The 17,940-nt window shown below is 45.9% G+C and overlaps 2 protein-coding genes across 3 annotated transcripts in view; both read left to right on the top strand.

The window, feature by feature from the left end:
* The first annotated feature begins 5,001 nt into the window (after nt 1–5,001).
* col1a2 (collagen, type I, alpha 2) lies at nt 5,002–16,565 on the top strand. The gene is made up of 50 exons (XM_077590051.1): nt 5,002–5,202; nt 6,876–6,877; nt 7,110–7,145; nt 7,386–7,469; nt 7,737–7,784; nt 7,878–7,922; nt 7,992–8,045; nt 8,128–8,181; nt 8,259–8,312; nt 8,392–8,445; nt 8,697–8,750; nt 8,838–8,882; nt 8,973–9,071; nt 9,147–9,200; nt 9,299–9,397; nt 9,474–9,518; nt 9,609–9,707; nt 9,778–9,831; nt 9,915–10,022; nt 10,104–10,157; nt 10,240–10,338; nt 10,418–10,471; nt 10,551–10,649; nt 10,751–10,804; nt 10,882–10,935; nt 11,019–11,072; nt 11,215–11,268; nt 11,341–11,385; nt 11,476–11,574; nt 11,674–11,781; nt 11,874–11,927; nt 12,001–12,054; nt 12,289–12,342; nt 12,423–12,476; nt 12,553–12,660; nt 12,746–12,799; nt 13,425–13,478; nt 13,573–13,734; nt 13,819–13,926; nt 14,009–14,116; nt 14,208–14,261; nt 14,347–14,454; nt 14,530–14,583; nt 14,661–14,768; nt 14,893–14,946; nt 15,022–15,129; nt 15,208–15,451; nt 15,533–15,717; nt 15,799–16,041; nt 16,129–16,565. The coding sequence occupies exons 1-50, from the start codon at nt 5,133–5,135 to the stop codon at nt 16,273–16,275; spliced, it is 4,047 nt and encodes a 1,348-aa protein (XP_077446177.1). The 5' UTR covers nt 5,002–5,132; the 3' UTR covers nt 16,276–16,565.
* Nucleotides 16,566–17,777: 1,212 nt separating this feature from the next.
* The window catches only part of casd1 (CAS1 domain sialic acid O acetyltransferase 1), a 33,398-nt gene continuing 33,235 nt past the window's right edge, over nt 17,778–17,940 (top strand). For both annotated transcript variants that reach the window (XM_077590152.1, XM_077590149.1), the window contains exon 1: nt 17,778–17,865. The gene's annotated coding sequence lies outside the window, so the exon portion shown is untranslated. The remainder of the gene's footprint in view (nt 17,866–17,940) is intronic.

The following is a 17,940-nucleotide window of genomic DNA, read 5'->3' as shown; positions in this document are numbered from 1 at the left end:
TGATGTCAAACTGACGAATTTAGAGGCCTGTACAGGAAGTGTAAAAGTATTTCCAGCTGAGCAGCAATTTCTCCTAAAGTAGTCAGTCACTTAGTTAATTGCGCATTTTTACACTCGATCCCGTTACACATGGTCATAAACTAATTTACAAACACACCAGTAACGGATGTTGTTAGTCTAGTGTTTTTTTTAGCTCGTTCCCTGCCATTGACGGCGTTTGGCGTCCAATCCGTTTGAACTGGGAGGACTGATAGTGATAATTCTTAGTCCCCCTGCAAGCCCTCCTTGAAATCTTCCTTCCAGCGTAGACAGAAAGAAAGCCTCCTCCCACTAGCTTAGCGGGTGGAAAAAATGACACAGCGGCAGACTCAAATACTTGAGTGCTCCGTAGTGCCATCAAATGAGGGGGTGGAACTTTTTCATTGTTGATTTCTAGTCGTGTTGAGGTAACCGTTTTTAACTAGTAGATGAGTCGTAGTTGTATTGTGGGAGTTTTTCTGTCGTCCAATCTGTCAATTTGTCATTTTTTAGTCTCTTTTTGTCAGATTTCAGCCCCTAGCAATACGTTTGGAAGGGGAAATGCGGCCTATTGCTTTCCCACCAGGTGTTTTACGGCTCAGTTGGAGTTTTCGTTTATATGGCAGTTTAGTTTCATTCAATTTGTTCATTTAGTTCATTTGCGCAAAATAGATTTGGCGTCGATTGCTGTTGATTTAGAGTTAAATTATTGGGAGGAGAATTTCATATAGCTACAGAGTCTACTTTAGTTTGTATGAAAAACTCTGGCCTGCACTATTTTTTCTCCCCATCTGTGAAATCATTCAAGTGGTAGAATCTGTTGAAGTCGTTTGACTTCCTGGTTGTCACACTGACTCCAACCCATCCTTAAATGCGCTCTTCCATGAATAAGACTTAATTAATTAAATAGCCTGAGCTTTAACATGGTTAAACAGTTCAAAATGTTAACTCCTCAATTCACATCGTTGAAACTGGAGGGGAATATTTCAAGCTAAAGTCTGGAAAGTGAAGTTGAAGCAAAGAGTTTCCATGGCAGGGAAAAGCAGCAGAGTTTCCTCCCTCTTGAAAATTGAGCCAGTCCACCATCTTTCACACCAAAATCAAACTCAAACCTCAAAAGAGGCGGGGCTCCCGAAATGGTGGGAGGAGTCCAGCACATTTGATTCACGTTTTCTAGTTTTTCTTGTCACCAGCGCCCCAAATATGTCCAGAAGGATTTCTACAACAGTTTACTAGGTGTTTTAGGTTTGGTGTTTTTTTTTTGTCAAAGGCCAGTGTTTGTCATTTGTGTTGGGGACGGATGGAGAGTTTCTAGCTTTAGCGCCTGAGTGCATTTTCCCAGATGTCAAATGATATATGAGTGCGTTTAACTCTTCCACCTTGAAGCAACCAGAGAAAAAGAGAGAGAGAGAGAGAGAGAGAGAGAGAGAAGTCGCAGGAAAGAGTGAGAGAGAGAGAGAGAGAGAGAGAGAGATCAACTCCAGACAGCTGAACTCACTTAAATGTGTTCCTCATGTGCGCGGCGGTAATATACAGAAAAGATTTCAACGCGTCTCTTGAGTTTAACCCTTGAACAGCCTCTGATGCAAAGTTAAATGAAGGCTATTATTATTATTTTTGGGAACCTCACATTTATTTTTTAACATAATTAAATGTAGAGCTTAATCCTAGCAAGTAACGCAACATTACGACAATAAATTTGACAATTAAAAGAATGGTATAAATTAAATAAAGATTCGTCATTTAAAAAAAACTGTATTCCAAGAATTAAATGAGGCATTTTTTTTAAATATTTTAATTTGAATTTTTACATTTACATGTATTTATTTGTCATTATTTCTTTGCGTTGTTTTTTCGACAGTTTACAGATGTAGGATTTCCCCATTTTTTTCAGTTTCATTTCATATGATCTTAAAAATGATCATGCCTTCAAAAAGAAATGCCTTCACAGACATTCTCTTGCACTTCCCTTCTTCTTTATTTTTTTTTTCCTGCTTTAAAACCACAGCGCAGCCCCATCTAGCAATTAAGTGCCTGCCTGGGATTGGTCCGACATTGTACGGGGATATTTCTGTCGCACTTATTATCCCTTAGCTGACCAGACTGCGAGTCATGTGGACGGACGCGCAGGCAAATCTAACCATGGGTTACTTCCAGCCAAGGGAGGTTCCTCCTACTTCAAATTCGTGACTTTTCTTCCCTCGCTCGCATCACTTGAAATGTTACTTTGGGAGCAAAACTTGTCAGCTCCATTTTAAACCCACCCAAAAACTGCATTTAAAGGCTAATCTCTGCTAAAATACATGTGTATTTCTTCGTGTACAAACATACTATAAAAACAGCTATTCAAAAACGAGCACTTTAGTATATATAGAGAAAATGACAATTTTTGGTCATTTATTTATGTATTTTTGAGGACACTGATATTTTATTATGGGGCAAGTGGCTATTTTTCGTCATTTAAAAAAAGGATGAGGAATTATAAACATCAATATTCATAGGATTTTTATATTCTTTGTCATTAAGAATACTTCTATGAATTAATACACAATTCATGAAATTTAAAGCAATGTAATTTTACGTCCTGATTTTTTTCTTCTTCTTATTTAACTCATTGGCGGCCATTGACGGCGCTAGACGTTCAATCCATTTGAAGTGGGAGGGGCGAATGAACATTCGTTCATTCGCCCCTCCCACTTCAAATGGATTGAACGTCTAGCGCCGTCAATGGCCGCCAATGAGTTAAACAGTGCCCTATAATGGCAAAAATGGTTAAAAAAAGTTTTTTATAACTCCTCCCCCTTTCTCCCTCCGCCATGTTTGTCGATGTGGTGACCCAAAGTTGACATAAAGGAAGAAAGCAAAAAAATAAGAGTATTGATCAAGAAAAGAATTACAATGAGAAAGCTTTGAGTTTTTGTGAAGCACTGAAATCAAGCGTGAACTTTTGTTTAAAAAAAAAAAAAACGGAAAAAAGGCACATTTTGATGACTTCTCCCACTTTCGTCACACCGCCCGCCGTCAGTCTCAGCACGCTGCAATGCGCTGGGGCCTGTCGGCATGCGAATTCTTTGACGCGGCGTCGTGGCTCCAAAAAGTGACAAAATGTCTTTTGGGCAGTAAACGCTCCGTTCCTTTTAACGTTGAGTTAGTTTCTCCTCCTTTGTGAAACTTGACTGCAACTGTAGTCTTTAGCAAGACTGTAATTTGAAAACCGCCGTCTTTAATTAGCGCTTCCATCTTCAAGAGAGAGTCGGAGAGGGCAGACTGTCTCAAAAAAATAACTTCTACGTCCTTTGCTTTCGCCATTTTGAATATTCTTCCTCCTTGTCAGTCCATTTAAGACATTATTGTAGGTATGGAAGTATTTTGTGGAGGCGATTTATCCAAGAAAATGCAATTAACTTATGTTAAGATTAGTAAGACCTTTTAATTTGGTGCTTTTGGCTGATTAAATATGCGCATATTATCTTGTGGAGTCTGATAAAGTTGGGATTCGAGCAGGTTTTGGAGTTTTTGAGTCTCAAAATTATGAAACAATGAAATGGTGAGCGTGTCTGAAAATGAAAAGTGCCGCACTAACGTAATTTTATAGGTTGAAACAAAATATGGCTTTTTTTACCATTTCGTAGTTATTCCATTCAAAACTGCATTAGGGAAGGCAATTCTGGTTGTGACATCACGACCACATCATGTCTAGCTTTTCGCTACGCTAGCTAGCTTATGTTGACAGAATGATAGCATGCTAGCAAATCAGCATACTTTTCTTCATGTGAATTCATCTTCTGTTTACATTAACTTTGATTTTTTAAACCATAGTTATTGGAACATTTTATGTGTTATATTAACAGACACCCTTTTTTATTAGTAATATAATTTATTGTTGTGGCTCTGTGATAAATTACAATTCCCTTCCAAGATGTGACTTGTATACAGTTTTTTTCTATTTATTTTGCATTTTTGGGCTAACGGAATTTACTATTTGGTGCGACTTATAGTCCACAAAATACCATTTATGTTTAAGGTTTCCAGCAGTGATGATGTGGAGCTTCGGCGACTCCTTGGTCTGCTCCCTTTTTTCTATTTTTTTTTCTTTTCTTCCTGCGTTGAGCAAACATGAGAATGTAACTTTGCACTGAGCGGGAGTTCGGCCATCTTTAAAACAAATTTCATCTCTTGCCCCTCCTTCCTCTTTTTTTTTGTTTTTTTTGTTGCTCTTTCTCATTCCTTTGAGGGAAGTGTCTTCTGAGGTCTTATTAAATGAAATACACGTTAGAGTGGAAGTTTCTGAGGTGAGAGTTTATTCACAAGTCAGGGTTTTATTTGACTGTACGCAATTTGAAATTGGAAACATGTGAAAGTGATAGATCGGGAGAATCTGGCCGTCAACCCTCTCAGTCCTAATAGATTGGACGTGTATCGTCGTCAATGTCAGGGAATGAGTTAAACAACTGCTACGTTTAGCTCAGAGTGACTTGCTCTGAGTTTGACGGCATGTCTGGTCATGTGGAGGGGCGAGAAAGTCAAGTGAAAGCTCCTTTAATTTCACTTGCATTCCATCTAAGTTTTTCCACCCAAGTGGAGAGTATTGCAAAAAATGGTAAATCTGTAAAAAAACAAACATAGAATGAGATCCAATTTGATTTAATTTGGCCCTCGCTTTGTAAGAGAGCGCAAAATTGAGCGTCCCATCTGTTAAAAAAGGAGAAACGTGGGCTTTCCTCTCCCTTTTAAACGTCCACGCTGTCCACGTCCTCAAAAAGAATGGATCTAATTAAATCGATGCACTCGTCATCACCAGGCTGGAGATTTTTTTTTGTTTTTTTTTGTTCCCCCCTCCTCCAGAGGAGGAGGCTGGGAGATGCCCTCAACGAGGGATGGGAGTCAGATTGGGCTTCTGGCCTCCCATTGGACGGTGGGCCGACTTTTGACACGCAGAAGCGGGACCCTCCTGCCGTATATATAGGCCCGATGGAACTTTATTATTCTAGCATCACGGCTGCAGGCTTCTGCTCAGTTTGGAGTTACTCGCGTCACCTCAACTGTATGCCTGCTTGAAGGTGGTTTAAAAAGAGGGGCACAGCAGCACAAGGAGTCTGCATGTCTGTTTAGACATGCTCAGCTTTGTGGATACCCGGATTCTATTGCTGCTTGCAGCAACTTCATACCTAGCAACATGTCAATGTAAGTTGAATATTTACACGGATCTTTCCAACTCACGCCACTTTGCCGAGGATTTGTATTTTTAGTTTTTTTTTTTTTTTTTAATGCTTTCGGGATTTTGTGCCGCAGAGGAATATTTTTTTTTTTTCACCAAGCATTGAGGGATTATTTGTCGTAGAAGTTGTAGTATGATAGAGGGGTTGAAAGAATCTGGGAAGTTTTTTAGACTGTTGGGAGATTGTAAAAGTGAAGGGGAGGAAAAAGGCGTTGTACTTAATGTTCCATCCAGACGTGCGTGGTAAAGGAACAGTGATTGTAGGGGAGTTGCAAGGACGCCCTCTAGTGGGAATTTGTGGGATCTACACCGTGAGCCCAATTTGTTAGGAGCGAGCCAATACGAGTAGAACAATTTCTTAAAAAAGGCAATTGTATGGGTCTTATTTCATGATTATTCATGAGGTAATATATTTGATTTATTTTAATCTAAATATGATCAGATTTAAAGTCATAATGGATTAAGGTATTTTTTTGAATGGGAAATGTGCGTTAGACTTTATATTCGTAATCTGTGTTTTTAATCGGAGTTTAAAGAAGAATTGGAGTACCTTGAAAACAACTTTAAGCACTTTTTGGTCCCGTCTGCGCCACCTTGTGGTGCAAATGCGACATGACGCATTAGAATTCAGGAGGAGGTTCAGTACCAGCTGCTCATCTTTACACACACTGTCAAATAGAAAGAAAGCAGACATCAGATAAATAAGAAAAACATAACATTGGTGCACAACATTAGTATGGTTTTGATACACATTTGATCTACAAATGAGCACGTCTTTACAATGAATGTTGCATATTCCACCTGACAACTCCTGTTTACACATTTCTCCTATTCAAATACTTCTATACCAGTTCTGCTTTGAATAACATAGCCATGAAATGAAGGTAGAATGTAACCATGATGTATTTATGAAAAGTACACTCGTACACGCAGAATGTTGGATTTAAGGTTAGCAAGGTTAAGTTTCTCAGTTGTTTTGTTTACCTCTCATGTTCTAACGGAGTCTCCTCTTGTTTTCTCTCCCCGACCTCCGCCTCCTCCCCCCCTCCGACGCTGCAGTCTCGGTTAGTAATCGCATGCACGCCGACATCGCCATGACACAAACACGGTCTTACCTTCTCTTTTTTTCCGGCTCTTAAAAGTCCCTCGGTTAAAGTTAAAGATCCCTCTTCCGAAATTGGCCCCTCGATTTGAGCTACCTCGGCCAGAGCCGCGGATTTAAAAAATGCCGAGCCTCTCCGAGCGTCCGGACCCTTAACGGCACGCCGCCCCGAGGGGCCTTCCTGGGCACAAAGGATCCTTTCTGAGGGCAGCGGCGAGGGGCAGGGGCCTTCCTTGCCCCTTCAGCCAATGATACCCTTTTGCCATCACTTGTGATCACATTTATTTTCACAAATCGTTGAATCCACTCCAATCGACAGGCAGCTCCCGCTGATTGTGCATTCATACAAATTATACCTATGCATTCATACAATGCAAATCAACTCCCATTGTTTAAAGGAATGCTTTTCCCCGGAGTAGCTCTTAATGCTAAGAGTTTGCTCGCTATGTTGTCGCTCACATACTACTAAGTCATCAAGTTGGTGACTTGTATGCATGTTTTCTTTGTGTGAAGGTGAGCATGTAATGTTAATCTTAGCTGTGTTTTAACACCTCACAGAATTGCTAATAAAGAGCTCAAGGCTTTCAGCTCAGATGAGAATGTCTTAACTGGCTTGTCCTGGGTCAGCCAGGTCAAGTTTGTTTACATGCGCATTTTATTGCCAACATGCATGGAGCGCTCGGTTCAAGCGTAGTTAACGAGGCTGAGTTTGGCGGTGGTTAAGACATCTGTTGTGTGTTTGAGGCTGACTGGCTTCTTTTCCTGCCGCAGGGCCCCCGAGGAGACAAAGGACCTCGAGGTGACAGGGTAAGGAGGCTGAAATGAGAATTTCAATTGCTTTTTCTGATGGAAAATATCGGCCTTTGTTGACATGTGAACCTTCAGTCAAAAAATATAACCATACCTAGATGTATATCAAGAAAGCTAAGCTAATATGAACTCAGAAGTGGTATGCTACTGCTAGCCTGGCTAGTTTTTCTTGGTTACTGTAAGAGCAAAAAGCAGTAAAAGTGCTCACTTTAATGGCCTATTTTCTCTTTGGTGTAGGGTCCCCAGGGACCTGATGGAAACGATGGCACACCCGGACTCCCCGGCCCCGCAGGCCCCCCTGGACCCCCTGGACTAGGAGGAGTATGTTCCCTATTTTCTTTTATCATATGCAAAAGTCTACCAAATAGTAAATGAGAAGAAGTCAAAAGCAGAGGTCAACTAGGTGTCACATTATCAGGACTGTTATTGTGGTGTGGTGACATCACTTCCTGTTTGACGTATAGAAACTCGTCCACCCTATCTGCTCTAATGGGCGGAATTTGAAAAAGTTGTGGTAGTTTATTTACATTGTCACTTCTTTTGTGACTAACTGACTGGATTTAAAAAAACATTTTTTGTCTTTTCCAGAACTTTGCTGCTCAGTATGCCAAGCTTCCCGATCCCACACCCATTTCGGTTAGGATACACTGCAAGCACAACTCAACATAAAATCTGTAGTTTTCCATGCGTTTTTTTTTCATCTCACACTTTGGCATTCCTGCCCTTTAGGGTCCGCCAGGTGACAGAGGACAGCCCGGAACTCATGGACCCGCCGTAAGTTCACATTTAGACTCCCGTTCTTACGTTCTCATCCCGACTGAATGCCATATTTGCCCCTAACAGGGACCTCAGGGTAACACCGGACACCCCGGTGAGCCTGGCGAGCCTGGAAAGACTGTAAGATCCTCTTTTACAACCATCTCAATCCTCCAAATTTGACAAAAACGTCCGTTGTAAACACACTGGTTTTGCGTTTCAGGGTCCCGTCGGTCCCCGTGGACCCTCCGGACCTCCCGGCAAAGCTGGAGACGATGTAAGTAAACGACACAGATTCTGCTGTACTATTTTGTTGTCGTGCTCGAATTGAAATGGAGTCATTTCGATATTTAGGGTAACAATGGCAGACCTGGCAAGCCCGGAGACAGAGGTGTCCCCGGCACTCAGGTGAGGGAGCACTTTTTATGACCGCACTTTACAAATACGAACACGACTATATGAAAAAAGTGTTTGCTTTGATTTACAGGGTGCTCGTGGATTCCCCGGAACCCCTGGACTCCCCGGAATGAAGGGACACAGAGTAAGTACAAAAAAAATCACCGCTAGATCATGTAAAATTCACACTTTTTGTTACGTTCCTGACGGCGAAAGACTTTCAATCCATTTGGACTGGGAGCCATGGCAGCGAATGGTCACTGCCCAGTCCAAATGAATTCAATGTCTATCGCCGTCAGTGGCGGTGAATTAGTTGAATAATTGAAGTTAGACGCTCAACTCCACCTCAATATTTTATGTGATACAGTCGATTTCATGAGCTTTCCCCCATTTCAGGGTTACAATGGCTTGGATGGACGCAAAGGAGAGGCTGGTGCCGCTGGAATCAAGGTAAAAAAAAATGAAAAAAAGATCTTGTCTTCTTTAGTCGATTTCGTAGATGGTGACAATCTTACCAACATCTCCTCTCTCATGTAGGGTGAGGCTGGCGCACACGGAGCCGCTGGAAGACCAGGACTTGTTGTGAGTATCGCTCGCCGGCTCTAGGACTTGACTTTGACTCGCTCGTCGGCGAATGAACCCATCTTCGTCTCTCCGCCTCCCTCCTTCCAGGGACCTCGCGGTCTGGCCGGCGAGAGGGGTCGTGCTGGCCCCGCTGGTCCCGTTGGCGCTCGTGGTGCCGATGGCAACACCGGACCCGCTGGCGCTGCTGTAAGTACGGCTTCCAGACTCAAATGGTTCTCCAGGCACCAAATTAGCCCTGACGCTGGTGTCGATCTCTCGTAGGGACCCGCCGGTTCTTCCGGTGCCCCAGGTTTCCCCGGTGGCCCCGGACCCAAGGTGAGCCATAGGTCACCTCCGACGCGGCTAGCTTCAGCAATTGGTTGGAACCGTCTCCGAGTTCTGAATATTGACAAGATGTTTTCGCCCGTGGACAGGGAGAGGTTGGCGCCATTGGTGCAACTGGTCCCTCCGGACCTCAGGGAGCTAGAGGAGAGCCCGGTAACAATGGTGCCGTTGGCCCCGCCGGCCCTGTTGTAAGTACACCTCCACCATTCGTGTGGCAAAGTCATCGTTGTTCCACTCGTTGACCTTTTTTATGCTTCTTTTTAGGGTAACCCCGGTGTTAACGGTCTGAACGGAGCTAAGGGACCATCTGTAAGTCTTCAAATCGTGCCCCATATCATTTGGACAATCGATCCGGTTGCTCGGAGATACTCAAATGTATCGTTCCCGTTGTCCTTTTAGGGCGCCGCCGGTGTTGCTGGAGCTCCTGGATTCCCCGGACCCAGAGGAGGACCTGGACCCCAGGGACCTCAGGGTGCTGCTGGTCCCAGAGGCTTGGCTGTAAGTGGACACGCAGAAATGCCCTATGGTGTTCTGAGGCAACATTTGATGGTTCTGGCCTCTGTTTTAGGGAGATCCCGGTGTTCAGGGAGTGAAGGGAGATGTTGGCGGCAAGGGAGAGTCTGTAAGTTGGAAAGACACCTGGCTTTTGCTCCACGGATTTTCTTTGAAAGCCCATGTCTTGTTAACCGCGTCGTCCTTCCGCAGGGTAACTCTGGACCTCAGGGACCCCCCGGAACTCAGGGTGAGGAGGGCAAACGTGGACCTCCCGGCGAGATCGGCGCCACTGGCCCCGCCGGTAGCCGCGGATCTAGAGTGAGTGATTGGTGGTGTTCGCCGGATGGGACGCCATCTTGTTTTGGGGATCACCTCACAGTTCCCCCGCTTCTCCTCTAGGGTTCTCCCGGTAGCCGTGGATTGCCCGGTACCGAGGGAAGAGTTGGCCCAATTGTAAGTAAAGCTACACGCGCGGCGGCTCGTCCACTCCTTGTTGTCCTCCCTGATTTCTCACCTGGCGCTTCACCCGGCGTAGGGCATGCCCGGTGCTCGTGGAGCCACCGGCTCTTCCGGAGCTCGCGGAGTTCCCGGAGACGCTGGCCGCACCGGTGAGACCGGTGCCGTCGGCCTCAGGGTGGGTATTCCGCATGGTGAAAACTCGCGACGGTCCAAATGAATCTGTGACAAGTTCATCAAGGACATGCTTTGCACAGGGTCTCCCCGGAAGCCCCGGTAGCTCTGGACCCCCAGGAAAGGAGGGACCTGCTGTAAGTAACGTTCAAAACGCAAGAAACGGATGAAAAGCTTCCGCGCTCTGCTCGTGTTAATCCTGTTCTCCTCCTACAGGGTCCTTCTGGACAAGATGGCCGCAGCGGTCCTCCCGGCCCCACCGGAGCTAGAGGCCAGGCTGGAAACATTGGATTCCCAGGACCCAAGGGACCCTCTGTAAGTAGAAGACACATGACCAAGAAATGATGAGGAATTCAGCGTGCCTGTCTTTGATGCGAGCGGTGTTTGACCTGTTGAATGTCAATTTTGTTTTTTAGGGTGACCATGGCAAACCCGGAGACAAGGGATCTACTGGAGTCACTGGCCTGAGAGTAAGTCAGTCCGAAGATATCCATTCTCTCTCATAAGATTTCTTTTGTTTACATTTTCTAAATGTCACTGTTTGTAGGGACCTCCTGGCCCTGATGGCAACAATGGTGCTACTGGCCCCATGGGCGTTTCCGTAAGTATCTTTGAGCCATTTTTGACATGTCTCGGTAATCTGCCGTGCCATCTTTAACGTTACTTTGCTCCTTTCTGTTACAGGGTGGTTCTGGTGAGAAGGGAGAGCAAGGACCCGCTGGAGCTCCTGGTTTCCAGGTTTGAATCCACACCAATTGTTTAGGGAGCAGCTACTACCTCAATCAATTACCTCGCATTTACTTTTAGTTTATTGTCGTGGCTGCCACGAACTCCGACAAATTCAGCCTACGTAGATTTTCAGACTTTTCTACCTTTCTAGGGTCTGCCCGGTCCCGCTGGTGCTTCTGGAGAGGCTGGCAAGCACGGAGACAGAGTAAGATCTCATCTGAAATGCATGCAATGTCATGCCGACAATCTTACGCCACGCACTTTGTATCCTTAATAGGGTATCCCAGGAGACCAGGGACCTTCTGGAGTTGCCGGTGCCAAGGTATGGACTTTGTTTACCACACCCGATAATCAACGTTTCTCCGAACAATAAGACGTTCCGCTGAATATAAAAAAATGCGTCTTACTACAGGGCGAGCGTGGTGTGCCCGGTATTGCCGGAGCTTCTGGAGTTCAGGGATCCATGGGACCCCGTGGAGCTTCTGGAGCCCCTGGTGCTGATGGTACCAAGGTACTGCACAAAACTAATTGAACAAACATTTGGAAATTGCCTTTCACGGCAAAAAAATCACCTGATTTTTTTTTTTTTTCGGGGTTGGGGCAATTCTAGGGAGAGCCTGGTGTTGTTGGTGTTGTTGGTGCTCCTGGCCACCAGGGTGCTAGCGGCATGCACGGAGAGCGCGGAACTGCCGGTCCCTCTGGAATCAAGGGAGAGAAGGTCTGCATCGAAATGGATTGATTCTGAGCGTATCTGCTCTCACGTGACTCTTCCAAAGGATTCTCAATAGCGATGGCTCTTTTTTCGTGCAGGGAGAGCTCGGACACAAAGGACCCGACGGCAACCCCGGAAGAGATGGTGCCCGTGTAAGCACAGCTCCGATCTTCACGCTCTTTGCGGGAAAATCGTAGAACCTCCTGACATTTGAACCATTTGTAGGGTTTGGCTGGAATCAGCGGACCCCCTGGACCTATTGGAGCCAATGGTGACAAGGCAAGTACACAAAACAAATATGCCATTTTAGTGGGTACTCCAAAATATATTTTCACGTATTGTTTTATATTTTGAGTCTTAAATTTCAAGTCAAGTTACGAAGAAACTAGATTTTTTGTTGTTTTTATGTGTAGAGCGTGAAATGCCATTCAATTCCGATTCTAAATAATGAGGTATAATTTTCACAAATTGCTTCTTCTTCTTCTATACTTACATAAATGTCATCCTTTGCAGGGTGAGAGCGGTTCCTTCGGACCTTCTGGACCTCCCGGAGTCCGTGGTGCCTCTGTAAGTTTGACAAATTTGAATTTCAACCAATTAATGAAGCGATTTCTGCTAAACGAAATTGTCCTTCTTTTTCCCCATAGGGCGAGCGTGGAGAGGTTGGACCCGCTGGAGCCCTCGGATTCGCCGGACCCCCTGTAAGTTAACTTCTTACCCCCTACCCCTGCACCCTGTCGAGGTAGCCATAGGTTGACATGATGTTGGACTTTACAGGGCGCTAACGGAATGGCCGGAGCTAGAGGAGAGCGCGGACCTGCTGGTGGAAAGGGAGATGTTGGCGCCGCTGGCCCTGCTGGACAAGCTGGACAAGCTGGACCTGCTGTGAGTACGCTGTTGACCCCAAATCTGTTGATGGGTTGGTTGATACTTGTGTGGATTTTAATCTGAGATTTTACCTGCCTTACAGGGTCCTGGTGGCCCCGCTGGACCTACTGGTGGCCGTGGAGACAATGGTCCTCAGGTTAGTCACAGATTGAGCACAATATTGATAGAACCACAGGAGGGGTACGTTGGGAAATTGCACAAAATATAGAGTAACATTTCTAATGAGTACTGTAATAGTCCTTTGTGACTGATTGACTTTTTAAGACCACGCCGAATATTTAGCCCTCCCAGTTCAAATGGATTGGAAGTCTGTAGCTGCCAATGGCAGCTAATGACTTAAGTGTAATTGGATTGTTTCCTGTTGTTAATCTGGTTTCTTGGGGCAATCGAAAACCAACTAAAATAACGGGTTTGATCTTTAAATGTGTCATTAGCCAAAGACATAAAAAGCCTTCAGACCAAAAAAAATTCAAATCCATCTCCAAGGGTTGATGAATTTAAACCCTCCATGAAGAACGCAGCAAGTGAGCGAGAATTTTGAGATTTTCCTGGTGGTCTAAAAGCCCAATGGCAAGAGATGTCATAGGAAGGAAGTTTTACTTGGGATGACTTGTTGTTCTAGTTGGCTTTCCAAACACTGTACCTAAGAGGTCAAGCATCTTCTTCCTGAATATGTCTCATTCCATCCAGTTCAAAAATCTTTTTTCACTGTCAGACTTGATCGTTTTCGCTCCCAAAAATTACCCAGTGTTGTTTTATAGGGTCTGACTGGTTTCCCTGGAGCCGCTGGCAGAGTTGGTCCAGCTGGAGTTGCTGTGAGTCCATTTTTTTTCCTTCGGTCTTACTTTGGATCATTGAGAGCATAGGAAATATAACATATCTTTCTTTGTATGTTCTCCTCCTTTCCAGGGTATTGTTGGACCCGCCGGTTCTGCTGGTGTCCCTGGTAAAGATGGTCCCCGTGGTGCCCGTGGAGACTCTGGTCCCGCTGGTCCCCATGGAGAGCAGGGTATGGTTGGACCTCCCGGTCCCCCTGGAGAAAAAGGACCTTCTGGAGAGTCTGGACCTGCCGTACGTTGCAGTGCTAGAAGCGCACACGTAGCCCTGTTTTATAGTCATCATTTGTTCATATCGCAATGCTGTGCTTAAATTTAGGGTGCTCCTGGTAGTCCTGGACCTTCTGGTGTTATCGGTTCTCAAGGAATTATTGGTCTTCGTGGAGCTCCAGGCGAACGTGGTATCCCCGGTGGCCCCGGTGCTCCCGTAAGTGTCCACGCTTATCCCCCACTCAAAAATTGACACATTTATGTGGCTAAATTGACTGATTCGAACCCGGATCTGCTAGGGAGAGGACGGTAGAGTTGGACCCGCTGGTCCCGCTGGTGCCCGTGGCCAGGCTGGCAACATTGGCATGCCCGGTATGACCGGACCCCAGGGAGAGGCTGGACGTGAGGTACTGTTATATATATATCACGGAATATCGTACCTCAGAAAAAATTGGGATTGAAAGATGAGACTTGAACTTTACGTGTTGATATTTTCAGGGTAACACCGGTAACGATGGACCTGCTGGCCGTCCCGGTGCTCCTGGAATCAAGGTATCCCACTTGTCCCTTGCTTAAATGGACAATATTCAGAAATGTGATGTGAATTTCCATTGTGATCACGATCTGCCTTACCTAGGGAGACCGTGGTGACCCCGGTCCCGCTGGTCTTCTTGGACTTGCCGGTACTCCCGGACCCGCTGGACCCAGCGGAGCCGTCGGAAGACGCGGAAACCGTGGAGATTCTGTACGTTTACTCTCACGCGTTGCAGACGGCTCTTGGTGTTTCCAAAGATGTAAACGCATTGGTCTGTATTTGTAGGGTTTCACTGGCCCCGTCGGACCCGCTGGAGCCGCTGGAGCTCGTGGCGCCGCTGTGAGTAGGGCTACTAAGGGCTCCCGGTACCTAAGAAACGAACTGGTGTCATTGTGCTTTCTGTGATTGGATTTTAGGGACCCGCTGGAATCCGTGGCGAGAAGGGAGGCGCCGGAGATGCTGGAGATAGAGGCATGAAGGGTCTTCGTGGACATCCTGGTCTCCAGGGAGTGCCCGGAATTTCTGTAAGTGGAAGGAATAACAGCATTTGGGGCAAAAGCATTTGTGGACAATGTCATTGAAAGGTCTCTCTCTCTCTCTCTCTCTCTCTCTCTCTCTCTCTCTCTCTCTCTCTCTCTCTCCTTTAAGGGTGCTTCCGGTGACATCGGAGCCGCTGGTGCTCACGGACATGCCGGACCAAGAGTAAGTGGTGTCGTGATCAGTCATTCAATTGATTTGAAAACAATATCTGTAAAACACGTTTTCCTCCCTTTTTAGGGTCCCGCCGGACCCCACGGACCCCCTGGCAAGGATGGTAGAGCCGGTGCCCACGGCGCTATTGGCACTTCTGGTGCTCGCGGAGCTCCCGGACACATCGGACCTGTTGTGAGTACTCTTAAAATGGAACTTTCTCAATCTGGATCATCTGCGTTGCATATCTAAGCCCCGCCTCCTTCCCCTTAGGGCCCACCCGGACCTCCCGGTCTGCCCGGACCTCCCGGCGCTGCCGGCGGCGGCTACGATCTGTCCGGATACGACGAGTACAGAGCCGACCAGCCCGCCATGAGAGCCAAGGATTACGAAGTGGACGCCACCATCAAGTCCCTCAACACTCAGATCGAGAACCTCCTCACCCCTGAGGGATCCAGGAAGAACCCCGCCCGCACTTGCCGCGACATCAATCTGGGACACCCCGAATGGACCAGCGGTGAGTAGACCGACGTCGGGGGAAATGGTAAACGTCCCGAATCGCGGCTTGAAAGCATTTGTCCGCCCTTGCGCTCGCTAGGATTCTACTGGATCGACCCCAACCAGGGTTGCATCAACGACGCCATCAAGGTCTTCTGCGACTTCTCCACCCGCGAGACTTGCGTCCACGCCCATCCCGAGAGCATCGCCAAGAAGAACTGGTTCAGAAGCACGGAGAACAAGAAGAACGTGTGGTTCGGCGAGACCATCAACGGCGGAACCGAGGTGAGCTCCCCTCGAAGTGAACTCTTCCCCGCCGCCCACCTGGAAAGCAAACGCAAACGCTAACGGCGCGGCCCTTTTCAGTTCGCCTACAACGACGAGACCATCAGCTCCCAGAGCATGGCTACCCAGCTGGCCTTCATGCGCCTGCTGTCCAACCAGGCCAGCCAGAACATCACCTACCACTGCAAGAACAGCGTGGCCTACATGGACGCTGAGAGCGGCAGCCTGAAGAAGGCTGTGGTGCTCGGCGGCTCCAACGACGTTGAGCTGAGGGCCGAGGGCAACAGCCGTTTCACCTTCTCTGTCGCAGAGGACGGTTGCACTGTGAGTAGCGGCCCCCTACCGCCGTCCGCCGCTTTGAAAGAGACTCGTAACGTGGTAATAAGCCTCTCTGAAACTCTTCTCCCGCAGAGACACACTGGTGAGTGGAGCAAGACAGTGATTGAGTACAGAACAAACAAACCATCTCGCCTGCCCATCCTCGACATTGCACCTATGGACATTGGTGGAGCTGATCAGGAGTTTGGTTTGGACATTGGCCCAGTCTGTTTCAAATAAATAGACTCATGATAAATTAACGCCCCAAAAGAGAGAAAGAACGACAAAAAAAACCCAAAATTTCTGCCCCTCTTTCTGTGTTTTTTTTTCTTCAATGCTGATTTCTCACTGCGCAACCACTTGCTTACGATGGGCAACTATCGGAGAGGACTGAACGGACTGAACGGAGCGATTGTGCAATGCAAATTAATACAGCAACCCTAAGGAAAGCGGGATAACACCTTGTTGTGGGACATCATGTCATCCTTTTGTAAAAAATAAAAGAAGTGTAATAAAAACGCTGAAAGTAAGCATCACTTTGTGGTCTTTGTATATCTTCCAAAGAGGAGGTTTAAAACCACAATTTCCATGAAAATAAGGTTTAAACTACCTCACGCATGTACGGAAATAGGTCAAAGCGGGCTACTAATGTTTCAAGTGTTGTCTCGTTTCAGAAGGTGCTCGCTCGCTTGAAGCCGAGATCAATGGTGCTAATATGCAGCTTTGGGCAAAACCACTTTTTTTCTGTATTATTTTGTAAGGAGACTCGCATTTAGTCCTCTGATACGCTCCCACTTTAAGCAGGTGGAACGCTCCTAAACCTTGATGTCTAGTATTTGTTTCATGTCTTTTGTTTTAGTTTGTTTTGGCTTTTTGTTCAGGCTTTCAAACCCCACCTCGTGATCCGTACTGACATCCTCCCCCCGTTCTCATCCGATTCTCAATGGATTTTAGGCGACCTATCTCTCTCTAGAAAAAAAAAAGAATGACACCACAAAGTCTATTGTACCTATTTTGTATATGTGAGATGTTTAAAGAAATTGTGAAAAGTTCTGAAATAAAGCATGTCCAATGTTCCAAAAAACACTACTCGTTGACTTAAGTGCTTTCGTGTGGACACCAAATTCAAGTGTCGACGACTTCCGCGTATTTTGGCCTCGTTGCCGGGTTCTTTTTCAGTTCGTGCCGAACTGAAATAATGTACATATGTATTCTTTCATGTTGCTTCCTTGTTGGAAATACAGCTTTGCTTCCAAATAAATGGCTTCCATTTGGATGACCATATAAATTGCACTGATGCGTGAATGCCATTGATTTTCTTTGAATGAACTATTAACAAAAAATTAAAAATGAAATTCACAGCATCACTATATTTGGTGGATGGGGTACTTCTTTCTTATCATATCACCTACCCTGCAAAATTAAATAGGCTAATCTGTCCTCAAATTATGGCAACATTCATTAGATGATGTGACCTTTAAACTCATTGCCCCCACAATTAATCACTTCTTCTGTTTCATCCCACAAATTTGATAATAATCCTCTCGTTCGTTCTTAAAAATAAACAGATAGACAAGAGTGATATGGAACTAAATATATAGTAATCTCTTGCCACTGTGGGGAAATGATAACATTGCCATCTGCAATACTTCCTCCACCGCTAGACGGCAGTATATCCGCCATGTCTTGCCATTTTGATTGCTTGCACCTGTTGCTCAGCCAATCCGCTGCCTCGTGTGTTACCCACATGTTCTTTGTGTCTCGCTACCCCACGTCTGTGCATCGAAGTCCCTATAGTCCGTCTCTTTTTGCGTCTTTTTCAATGTCACGGTAAGTTTTAAGTATGCGTCCGAGGCGTGTTCGTTTGGTGGTTACTCTAGCTTTTTGTTTTGTGTAGTTTTTGGA

This window comes from Stigmatopora argus, chromosome 21 (assembly GCF_051989625.1).
Source record: "Stigmatopora argus isolate UIUO_Sarg chromosome 21, RoL_Sarg_1.0, whole genome shotgun sequence".
In the NCBI taxonomy this organism is placed as follows: Eukaryota; Metazoa; Chordata; class Actinopteri; order Syngnathiformes; family Syngnathidae; genus Stigmatopora; species Stigmatopora argus.
Note: the sequence above shows the minus strand (reverse complement) of the source record. Positions and strands in the feature narration are given on the sequence as shown.